General features: G+C 36.6%; 1 protein-coding gene across 1 annotated transcript; it reads right to left on the reverse strand.

Annotated features, from left to right (window-relative positions):
* Positions 1 to 5,317: 5,317 nt before the first annotated feature.
* LOC103966457 (ubiquitin carboxyl-terminal hydrolase MINDY-1) lies at positions 5,318 to 12,233 on the reverse strand. The gene is made up of 12 exons (XM_009379624.3): positions 11,877 to 12,233; positions 10,538 to 10,656; positions 10,339 to 10,445; positions 10,168 to 10,255; positions 7,560 to 8,655; positions 7,357 to 7,411; positions 7,183 to 7,264; positions 6,959 to 7,039; positions 6,325 to 6,429; positions 6,197 to 6,246; positions 5,862 to 5,982; positions 5,318 to 5,531 (listed from the first exon to the last, which is right to left on the reverse strand). The coding sequence occupies exons 1-12, from the start codon at positions 12,067 to 12,069 to the stop codon at positions 5,448 to 5,450; spliced, it is 2,181 nt and encodes a 726-aa protein (XP_009377899.2). The 5' UTR covers positions 12,070 to 12,233; the 3' UTR covers positions 5,318 to 5,447.
* Positions 12,234 to 12,528: the final 295 nt, after the last annotated feature.

The following is a 12,528-nucleotide window of genomic DNA, read 5'->3' on the forward strand; positions in this document are numbered from 1 at the left end:
AAATTGAACAAAACATCGCAGTGCAATATGAAAAAGCTAAACTTCGTATCTTATCTTATCGTAAAACAAACTTCAGAGCCGATTAATTGAAACTAATTAAACTTGGATAATGTGAAATGTACTTTGTTACGAAATGAAAAGGTTTGCAAGTACCAACTAAGTAGTTGATTGGGGGGGGCGCTCCATTAATCAACACATTGGCACCGTTTGTTGGTACCAAATCCTTTGCAAGTCTGCATTTTCTATGTTTTGTTATTTAAGAAAGTCGCTTGAGGGTTGAGCTGTCACTATTGACGTTTCCTTCCCTGCTGTATTAATATTATTATGCTTTTCATATTTTCAAATTTGATTTTTTGTTAATATTATCTCCCCATTTGTCAAATATTTTGATTATTGTTGGGACAAAAAGAACTCAATAGAAAAACTTAAGGCACTCGTTTGTTGGGAAACAAAATGACCCACCACCAAGTACCAACTGTTTCTATACAATCTACGTGGCATATTGTGGGTCCAAGAGATGAGTTGCCAACCCTTCGAATTTGTTTGTTGAAACTTAAAAAAAATAAAATAAAACAACTTACCTAAAACGATTTAGTTTACTGCCCCCATAATGTTCTAGTTTAATAATATATACTGTTGCTTGCCGACAATTTCACACATAACAATACATTATTAATGAGAACGTCACCTGACGACGGACTCTTTGCATATAAATCATTATTATCTCTTATTTGAGATCATGTCTAATCTTTGAGTGTTTTCTTTTATTTTTTCCTTTTGGGTTGAGGATGTTAATATATTTGTTCTCATTTGGTTGGAGGGATGCATGAATTTGTACCAATAACAAATATATAAATTTAGGCCCTAGGGGATGCTTGAATTTGTACCAATAACAAATATATATATATATTTTAGGCCCAAAATTTGTAGTCACATAAGACGAAAACCTATAGTTATGAAGTATTTAGAATTCTGTGTTGGAGAATATGTTTCATTGATGTACCTAAAATTATTTAGTTTATCGCCTTTATAACGTTCTAGTTTAATAATATATTGTCATTTGCAGGGTAACTTACACATAACAATATATTATTAAACAAGGACGTGAGATGATGTGGGACTCGTTCCATATAAATCATTATCTCTTATTTAAGATTATGTCTAATATTTGAGTGCCTTGTTTTCATTTTTCCTTTGGTAGTTGAGGATGTTAATATATGTGTTCTTATTTGGTTGGAGGAATGCACGAAATTGTACCAATAACAAATATATAAATTTTAGGCCCAAAACTTGTAGTCACCTAAAACGAACACCTAAGGTTATCAAGTATTTGGGATACTGTGTTGGAGAATATGTTTGATTGATAAAACTATTTAGTTTACCGCCTTTATAGTGTTCTAGTTTACCACCTCTATGTATTATCAAATGAGAACATCAGATGACGTTATACTCGTTTCATGTAATTCACTATCTAATCTTTGAGTGCTTAGTTTTCTTTTTCCTTTGGTGGTTGAGGATGTCAATATATGTTCTTATTTGGTTGGAGGGGATGCATGAATTTGTACCAATAACAAATATATAAAATTTAGGCCCTTCTAACTTGTAGACACATAAAACGAACGCCTATGGTTACGAAGCATTTAGGATATTGTGTTATAGAATAAGTTTGATTGATGTACCCTAAGCGGTGGTGATTGAGCCATCATGAGGAACAATGTGGGACCTTAATTTAACGCAAGAAAAATAATTCTTGTTGGGGAGATTTGCATAAAATTAGAACCTAAAAGCGATTAGCAAGATAAATATGATTCTAATGTTGCTTTTGTTTTACGTGTAAACATTATGTTTGAGTAGGTAGCAAGGAAGCATTTTATCCATATTTGAGTTTCTATAGTTTAACAGGTAACCACTCATTTCTAATATTTCAACAAAACAAATGCATACAACAAAAAAGTATTGGTATCACCAGATGCCTATTTGGCACCAAGGAGGTGGAATGTCCGCATATAGTTTTTTTTTTTTTTTTTTTTTTTTTTTTTTTTTCCTTTGGAAACATGTGCGGACGGTCCACCTGAATTGGTACTCTCCTCATCTTACATATGGTGTACACAAGAATTTAAAGAAGAACTTTTTTATAATGGTCTACATTTGAAATGTGGTGTGGGTGTGACCAAGTGTCCATTGTCAGTGATACAAGGCCATGTGTAAAAAAAATTATACATAATATTGTAACATTAGCACATAACGCTACGATGATGGTGTAATTGTATTATAAAAATTGCTCTCTTTCAAGTTAGATTGTTTCGATTGTGTAAGAAGAAAAAAGCCAATACATGGATCAATACTGTTATGAATGACATTACATAGGTGATGGGAGTCATCAACCTGTTACCCCCGGCGTACCTTTGATCCATCGAGCGAATAGAAATGAAACCTAAGCTGATAGGAGAAAGATTTGTCATGATTCGGTCAATGACACAATAGGATGTGAAAATATATTTACACATAGTAATATCGTTAACACATACGGGACTCCCATTATCATGGTAAATGTGATCGTTCGAGGTGGTTTGTTTGGATTGCATCCGGGAAAAAATTGATAACGTGAAAGCCAAGGAAAGCCAGATGCACCCTCACGGTATGTTACTCTCTCTCTCTCTCTCTCTCTCTCTCTCTCTTCTATTGATCAGTTGTGGTCGTAACGTCGTCGTCGGTGGAGATGGTGGTGGTGGTGGTGGGAAAAGGAAAACAGGTAGTAGGAGTGGGTTCACCATCACAGCTGTAACTTTGTCGTTTTCTTATCTCCAACATCTTTTAAAAAATAATATTAGGATTTGAGGATTTTAGAGTGGTCCTCAATCTTCTATATAAAATTAATTTCGCAAAAAGAAAATACTTGGAACAGAAATTAGAGGAAAAAAACAAAAATACATTGAGAGGGTGGTCCTGCCAGGCCAGAAATAAAAGAGAGATGATCCGGTGTGGTCGCTATCACGGTAGACCCCCACGAATGCTTGACCTTTCTTTTCTTCCCCCCTGCCGATGATCTTTTTTCAGTCTTTTGTCTTTCATCGATCCACTTGGAATTAACTTCCCTGCTGAACATTTCAGCAAGAATTCCTGCTTACATCCAATCTCGGATGAACATGTATCCAAGTTTTGATTAAAAAAATCAAAACTTAGACACGTGTTGACCCAAGATTGGGTGTAAACAGGACCTCCTGCTGAAATTTCAGCAACGAAGTCTTGTTCTATTCACTTCATCCAAAATTTGCCCCAAAAGTCAATCCGTTGTCTAATCATCTTCAATTTTGGATACATAGTGAATTGTCACATGCATTAATAGTCAGAAATTACTTAAAACACGCACAATGATCAATTTTAACATGGATAGTATTATCCATACATTTATTTTTATCTTTTACACACTCATAATATTTTTTATCATTTATAATCTTTAATACATCCAATTCGATAACCAAAAATTAAACTAATTGAAAAGGGTAAGATAGCACCACTCTTTTATCATTGATACATGATCAACTATTAGAGCCACCCGTGCCAAAATTACCATGGCAAGGCGCAAAAGTTGCCCTTAAACCCAAAAAACATAAAGGGGCTCTAGCGGTACCAAAAAGTGAGCCCTACTTTGCTGGACCTGGAGCCAGAGGCAAATCCACCTTGGGACAAGGTGAGTTAGCTAAACCCCCAAACTCAGAATTTTTTATTGAAGAACATGGTGCTGCATTTTGAAAATCTGGGATGTCTTAGAAAGCTACTCTCCAACTGTTTGACTTATGGCCTATATGGACACTGGGCAAGGTATCTGCTAGCCTCTTGCTTGTGTTTGCTTTGCTATGGGTATCTTTCGATAGACATATTTGCTCAAAAGTTATTGACATCAATTGACATGCTCTTTCGAAAGATGTTGGCATATGTCGACAAGCGTGCAATATGACATAGCAAATGACCTCACGCCTACTAAAACTCGATGAAATGTCAATTTTTCATGTTATACCGCTATGTGCACTATTCTTACCGACTCACTAATAATATTTCCTAGATCCGCCACTACTTGGAGCCCAGGCAATTATAGCCTGAGTTGCTCCCTGCGGGCAATGCTGAAGCAAGGCTAACATTTCATTGTGCATTCTTTTATGTCCACTTTTAAACGGGATGAAGTTGTACTAGGACAATTACTATTCAAGGTGAGTAGTAACTGCCCTCCCTCTGCCCATTGCCATGGTAGAACGGATGAAATTGCCCTTGGAGATCATGCTATATAAAATACTTTCATTCAGCTTTGGAGAAAACGATTGGCTCAAGCACAACTCGATTGTTTTGATTAATGTCAACAAATATGAGTAGGAAAACCTTACAGTGGATGATGATGACTAAGCCTGCGAGGCAAGGTCAAGTTGATTAAGGATCTTGAGGGTTGCCAAACTTGTCATTGGTTGGTTGGTGTGTGGATGTGGATCCTACTAGTAACAAATTGGCCAATTATTGGTTTTTTTGGGGCCTCTCTCTCTAATAAAATTATCACACCTTCCACGATTAATCATTTATGTTGTTGGCCAAGTCTAGTATAGCCTAGTCTAATTTATTCTAGTCGAGTGGGTGGAGAAGATAAGGCATTTGACTTGTTTTCGGGGCCAAAAAGACCAGAACTAAATTTTTATTGTTAACTGCTAAAAAGTAAATATAAACGATAAAGAAAGATTGACGACATAACAATTAGATATTGATGACATTAAAAAAATCTATTCATTTCAATAGATTTGAAAAAACGTCATAGGCCAATCTCCCGTCAAGTTATTCATTTACCTACCCATAAATTCCCATCACCTCAGCATAGGAGATTGTTCTCAACATTTAAAAAGAAAATAGAAAAATTGACTGAATAAAATTTCAATCGTTGAAGTGATCTTTTCAACTGTTCAGATCAATACGTCATCAATACTGAACTTTGATCCGTTCAACCAAGGAAATTTGCAAGATGATCGTTTCCGTCGATATTACAAAAGTGGTTTTGTGTTACCATTGTGGTGACATTGAATGGTACTCAACCTCGCATTGCGTGAGAAGCTACGAATTTTGGCAGAAAATGCAGGCTCCATGGCCTTCATTAAGATTGATAGTAAAACACGCTACGTTAGCTCAGAATGTTAAGTGAACAAGAGCCCAGTTTTACCGTCATCCGATATTTCTCTGAACCTCTCAGATGAGTTAGAACACGGACCTCATTCATCCGGTTTGAACAACTGCCACACTTGGGGGAGGGCCGACAAACGATTTGGTTATCTACTTGACTATATACAGTCAAAAACTTTCATCTAAAAAATCACATAAAAAGTTGGACGGGTTTGATTCATGTCGTAAATAAATCGGGGCCATGACAAACACCATTTACAATACAAACTTGTAAGACTGCTGCCTGCCGGAAGTCACATCAAAGTACACTTCTCCTTTTTAGCTTCGGGTCTTGCAGATGCGGATGCTGACGAAGTTCGGGCTTTGTTTCTTGTCGCCTGCAAAATTTAAATAGTTTTGCTCTTCAAATTCATATGCCATCCACCGAAAATAAAAACCTACAATACTTCATCATGCTACGACGGGCTGCACCAAACCTATGTAATATAAAACATGGATCGCTGTGTTTATCAAAATTAGTGGGTCAGACGCCCTGGCACATATGTGATTGGATATGCTTATACAAAATTAGTATCTGACTACACAATAGGAAGTTCAATTGTTGTAAGATGGAGCATTACAATTATTTTCCCAAGTTTTCGCCGCAAAACTTTGAAACGGCTAAATCAAAAGAAATATTAGAACATGTATTGAACAAGAAACTGTACCTGGGGACCTACAACCATCCTTGAATTGCCACTAATAGATGGTTGCTGTGAGTCTTGACGCTGCTGTGGTTGTTGTTCAAACTCTTGCTGCTGCAGAGCAATTGCCAACTGCATATCAGAGCTGCCAGAACACAGTTTAACATTATTAGTACATTTTCCACTCTATAGGCCAAACCATATTTTAATTAGCAAGCTGTAACTAGTCTAATTGCAGAAACAGGCAAAACCATATTTTAGTGAGCAATATCCCTAAAACTTCATTTCTCATCTGGTTTTAAACCACAGATTGTAAATCAACTACTAATCTGCAAGTAGAAGCAAAGTAAAATAGTTACTTCATATCAAATGCCGCTTGTCCTGCACTATCCATGCTAGCAAGATAGTCCTGAAACATTGATTTCATATTAGCATCCCAGAAAACTGTGCACAGACTAAATACAATAGTACCAAAGGTAATGCATACCGCAGTGCTGGTGACAGCATTGTTTTCATCCCACGTGTCATTTGTATGATTTTCTACCTTAAACTCTTTGAAGTTGCCTGTCATAAACAATGTATCCCCATTGACCTGAAATGTGTAGGGAACCATCATTAGGATACTGAAAGCAGGAGAGAGAGAGAGAGAGAGAGAGAGATTGACAATGTGAATGTAGAATACCACTTTAAAAGTTTGAGCATCAAGGCACCCTACTATTTTGAACATCTCTCTACAAATGGAACTTTTATATTTCTATGGCAGAAAATAGCGGGATTGTTAATGAACTTCTTCACCTAACATTTCAGCTAACAAGAAACTTTAAACTAACCAGGTTGGGCCAATGGGGTTCCTCAGTTTAAATATTTCCCTTAAAATGGTTAGGTTCCACCATAAGTATATTAATATAAAAAACATCAGCATGTATCTACTTTTAACTGAGATCAAAACCAGTGATCATGCTTTAAATACCTCCGAGCAATTCTGATTTGTCAATAAAAATATATTTCAATGCGATTTCTTTTTTATTTTTCATTTGTTTAGCCAATCCATCATGATAAGTAAAAAGGGGTAATGGATAACAATATCCTTTACTTAAAAACATAGGAATTACAGATCGTACCTCATTTAGCTTTTCCCACACCAAATCAGGCTGATTTATGTAACCCTGATCAGTGGCCAAAAGATAAAGTTCACCATCGAACTGCAAAAGAAATGAGATCTGGTAAATTTTTTCCCTAAAAGAAATTAAATCATTTATTTCAATTTTTTTTCCCCACCCAAACAGGTGATCCTGGCAGTTCAAGAAAAGCAACATCAGTCATTAAACTTCCAATACATACTAACCTTAAACAGGGTGCTGAAGTGATTATTTCGAAAGAAAACACATAGCTCACGCTCTTTAAGACCCTCTTGTAAGCAGAAAAGGCTGCACAACCACAATAACAATAAGTTAATTGAGAGCATGACTTTAATCCAAAAGGATTACAGGGCTACAAAGGTCAAAGTAAGCCAGCATACCCATTAAATGTCAACTGACTAGCATTATTCTTCAAAAAAGTCCTGACCAGTTCACCTGAACCCAGTTGGCAATTGCAATGGGAAATGGTTTAATCAGAACATTACAAACATTAACTGAACTCAAAATAGTCACCAAAGTTACAAATGAAATAACGAGATCCACAAATAATCATTTTTCCGCTCTGATATGGTATAGTACTCACCTTGTTGTGGAGTGATTTCACCATTGGGCCTTGCATCTAAGGGGTTTTTGTCGTCTTGTTTTGCAAGTACCACCTCACCTTCATATACAGGCTCTCTGTCTTCTAAAACTGGAGTTCTTGAATCCAGAATGCACTCCTCTCCTTCATATATGGGCTCACCGCCTTCAACACTTGATGCTAAAGTTTCTGACGCATCATTTTGCTGTTGCTGCATTCTGCCAGTAGATGAATTCAAACCAACATTTGAAGCAGATGAGCAAGATACCTCTGTCACGTTGCTCTTATTTTGCTTATCCAGATGTCCATGAGCATCAGGTGTAAGCTTGGCCTGGCTCTCAAACTTTTCACCCCCTATTGACACATCTGTAAGGTTTTTCTCCACTGACTCAGTATCTTTCCCAGGAGAAAAAAAATTTCCACCTTCAATCTTGATTGATTCATTTGTAGTGCTTTTCACAACCAGATCAGAAGAAACAAGCTCTTCTGATTTCATATAAGTTGGCTGATCAGTATTTTCTGCCTTAAGAGTCTCTGACAAAGAAAATGCTGTTTGTCCTGGAGTAGTATTGAAAGATATCACATTACTACTCTCATTCCTGGAGGCATTGCAATCTTCTGGTACAGACAGTTCTGACTGATGTACATTATTGTATACAGCAGCATGATTCTCTGATTCATCTACAGAATCTACAGGCATAACCTTCTCAGGATGTGTACTTGCATCTGAGCTAATTGACAGAGGGGCTCTGTCAGTAGACTCAGTACAGACGACTGCAAGCAGATCACCCGCTGAGGTTGTCAATTCGGCCACAGACATTTGTAAAGCCCTCATCAACTCCTCTTCTTCTTCACGGTCACCTTTTCTTGCCTTTGGTTCATCAGAAGCTGAACGTGGAGACTCGTCGAAAGATCTAGTTTTAGAAAGGCATGGTGAAGGGACTCCCAGGGTTGCAGTTGTTGCAGCAGCAAAATCAACGCAATCTTCTTCTAGAGTGCTCTTACATTCACTCTCCATATTCTGTGCTTCCAGTGCAACAAGCTCCCCCATGAGAGCATTATAAGACTTTGACCCAATTGCATTGGCAGTACAATCATCCTGGTTAGCATACACTAGCAAATTGATTACAAAAACAAAGACCATGATGTAAATACCAGATGGCATATTATTCAACAAAAAACAGAACAACATTCTAATGAAAAAATTATGAAAGAAACCATATAATGTTATAAACCAGGGAATAAAGGATGTGTGCATTGTAGCCTAGTAGCCTACTCAGAATATCATGAATTTTCCCGACATAAAAATTTAAATAATAAAATAAAAAAGTAGAACCATAGCATATTGTATCAGTAACAAGTTTCCCGGAAAACTTAAATCATATTAATGACTCACGAGTTACACCAACACAGAAAAATCATCTGAATTTTCAAACTATATGCTGTTTTCCCACTCCAGAAATTCGCAGAGATGAACTGCATGTCAAAATTCCAATCAAGTGATGACCAATTCAATACCTAAGCAACAGATTTTCTGAATTTGTTTCCAGTTATGATGTGATACATGTCATTTCATTACTGGAATTTTCCATATATAAGGGCTGGTTGAGAGTAAATATATGTATGCACACAGACCTCAAATCCTGAGTTCAAACCCCATCACAACCCCTTTGGTGGCCACCTCATAAACTTTATCCCAGTAATTGCCTGCTGTAAGTGGCACACACGGACTACAAGTACCCAAAATCAACCAGATACCACCTTAGCAAAACATACATGGACACATGCATACAAATGTGCAGGACCTGTACATATTATGCAAGAGCAATTTTGATGTGTGGCTCTCTTGTGCTTGCCTGCGTAAGATCCAATTGATTATTCCTACCCATAAACTAAATATACAATCTATGTTCTTTCTTCGGCCAAAAAGTTTGTGGCCCATCTTTGTGGTGAGGTTTTAGTCGTTTAATGAAGACACAAGATATCTTATATTGTGGAGGCACACGTTGTCATCCAGTATGTAGACACATGACCACAAAGTTGTTTAAGCAGTCAGGTGTGTGAAATATAATATAGTTGTTGTGTGCAGACACGTGATGTCTTTACGTCAGCACAAGCACAAATCTATTTTTTTTTAATGCTTTTCATTTAATTATGTCAGTTTCATTTATGTTTCTAAGTTATTAATTAAAATTTCAAATTATGTAACAGGTAGGAGAATGATCATCAACCATATCCATATGCTACATATTTGGGGGTATATTAAAGTATACCATAATTGGGAAATAAGAAGATTTTCCTTCCTAATTTGTTTACGGTGTTAAGTAGTTTCTACTTTGCATAGTATGGTTGTGATTTAGTATCTTATTGTGTATCTGTGACTAGAGTTATACTATATTTAAACCCTTCAGGCTTATGATTAGTCCATATAATTCTCTTCCCAATTTCTTAACTACTATATTATGTGAGGCAAATAAGCATTAAGGGAGCCTACTACACCAGGCCCAATTGCATGAACCTCCAGCACACGTCAGACTTTTGCAATAAGCAAAATTAGTGCTTGAATAACTCTACTCATGCTACGTAAGGATTGAGAACTAAAGAAGCAAACCTGCGGATCAACGATCCAACCATGATATAGTGGAATGTCTAACAGGTCAAATATGGCACACTCTGGAGTAAACTCAAAATCATCTATCCTGCAATCATTAGTTAAATTTCCATTAAAACTCACAATGCAGAACATCACAATAACCTACAGGAAGAAATAAACAATGCCAACCTTCTGAATTTTATATTTACATCAATCCCCGTTGCAAGTCGAGGGAGAAGGTCAATAGCATCAGCAATGTTCTGCTGTTGGTTTTCTACATATCCAGCATCTTTATTCTAAATCACAATAACAACATAGTTCGCATCAACTTACAAAAAGAAAGAGAGAAACTCGGAATTGGTAATGAAAGAAAATTGTTGTTAATTACATCGATATTACTGTTAGAATCAATCAGTCTTTCAGCAATGAGCGAAAGTAGTTTCTCCTGTGAGACTTCTGCCGTGTCTGGACTCAAATTCAAGCTGTTCCTCAGCGAGAGAATGTTACCTGTAAGAAACTCAAATTCAAACCAACAAAAAGAAGGCACGAGTCTATGTCCCCAATAAAATAATAATCGCAGTATGCGTATCTTTCCCTAGGTGTAAGTCACAGGATTATTCATGTTCAAATTCACTTGCATGCATGATAATTTTGTTCCTACATAAGGAATACATCCAGAACACTGTAATTTATCATAGGCCTGACCTCATTAAAGATCTTTTATAGCTAAATTGAACCATTCATTTAATTAAAATCAAATAGCAATGGCACTTAAGATTCATAAAGTTATCCATTTAATCTGCAGATCTCCCAGCAACAAAAAAGCTAAACAAGAAAATAACAATCGAAAAATAATAACAATTATAATTGAAGATTGATTACAGAAACAGTAATAAACGGCGCGATTTTTCCTTCTCAGCTTGACAACCAAATAGAGTGTCATTCAATCCAAAATTCAAATCTCGATAATCAGATATGTTATATGTCACCATTTTCTCAACGGTCAATCTGAGAAGGAAAAAAAAGAATTGTGCACGTGGGAAAACATAGGGAGCTGCTATTGCCACTCCAAAAAGTCATCCCTAGCGAAAATAAAGGAGAGGAGTGCATGATGACTATTTTGGAGCGCTAATGACTATTCCCCAAGCATAATTCAAATGATCACTCCAGGCGTTAACTAGCAAAATAGTTTGGAGGGAGGGGGACGAACCCTAACAGCAATGCACATTTGATTAAGGCTCAAAACCTAAATTCCTCGGTTTCTTTTAGTTTGGTTCGATAATTGACACGATTGACGATCAGAAAACCCTAGAAATTAACTGAAAATTTGATAACAGAACCCTCCAATCTTGAGTATATGAAGCATGATTAAGCAATATTTGCAAGGACCAAATCTCGATTTCGGACTCAAAAAACAGATCAAACAAATGAAGAATTCAGGGTATTGAGTGATCAAGTCGGTATTTTTCCTCCACGTTTGTTTGTTTGCCAAAAAAACAGCGTATGAAAGATAACAGAAATTTCGAATCTCAGTTTCTGACTACACTAACACACCCTGCAACTCACACCTACAGAAATCCACGAACCAATTTCAGATTGCGAGTCAAAATACCAATCCCTAATCATTTTCCTCTACTTTCTTGGCAACCAATCAATCCGAATCAAAAAGCAAGAAAAATCAGAAAGCGAAACCCTAAGCGAACGAGAGAGAGAGAGAGATGAATTACAGATAGCGAGGAGCGGGCAGGGACCATTGTCGTTCTGGAGGACGATAGGCGTGGAGCGTCCCAAAAATTGGATGAGCTTGGTCTTGTGGACGCACTCTTTCACTGATTGTTGTTGCTGCTGCGGCGGCGGTTGTGGTGGCTGCTGCTGCTGCTCGGGATTCGATTCTTCAGTCGACGACGACGACGACGCCATGGCTCTAATTGAATTTTGATCACCACCGTCTCGGTTTTTCGTTTTCCCTTCTGTTCGTTAGATAGTGAGAGAAAGGAGATTGTGACTGGTGGAGCATTTGCATTATTTTTTTGGTTCGACGGAACCGCCTGAGCTAAAGTTCTATTATTTTTTGTCCTTTGGTAATATTTTTATTAGAAACTTCGTATTTAAGATTTAAGGGATGTATTCAATTGAGAATTAGAGAGATTTTAATTTATTTATAAATCTATAGATTTTTATAGAGTTTAATTGATTTGTAGAGATTCCATATAAAATTTTGATTCAATTCCCTCGAAATCTCATGTGGAAATGTGAGATTTGTAGATGCTTAAAATACACAACGAAATCTCTTCATTTCCATCTAATTCCTCAATTTTCTCAAATTCTTTAAAATCAATTTCTAATTGAATACATCTAGAATGTTTTAAACTTCTTTAA

Source organism: the organism of the source record quoted next, unplaced genomic scaffold, assembly GCF_019419815.1.
Source record: "Pyrus x bretschneideri cultivar Hongxiangsu unplaced genomic scaffold, Pyrus_bretschneideri_v1 Contig14, whole genome shotgun sequence".
Lineage (NCBI taxonomy): Eukaryota > Viridiplantae > Streptophyta > Magnoliopsida > Rosales > Rosaceae > Pyrus > Pyrus x bretschneideri.

What these genes read in the sequence shown, in the direction of transcription:
- LOC103966457 (XM_009379624.3), bottom strand. Translation starts at nt 12,069, where the DNA reads ATGGCGTCGTCGTCGTCGTCGACTGAAGAATCGAATCCCGAGCAGCAG. An exon ending in CTGCCCGCTCCTCGCTATCT is followed by an intron (nt 10,657 to 11,876) that starts GTAATTCATCTC and finishes AGTTTCTTACAG; the next exon opens with GTAACATTCTCTCGCTGAGG. An exon ending in AGTCAGTTGACATTTAATGG is followed by an intron (nt 7,265 to 7,356) that starts GTATGCTGGCTT and finishes GTGGTTGTGCAG; the next exon opens with CCTTTTCTGCTTACAAGAGG.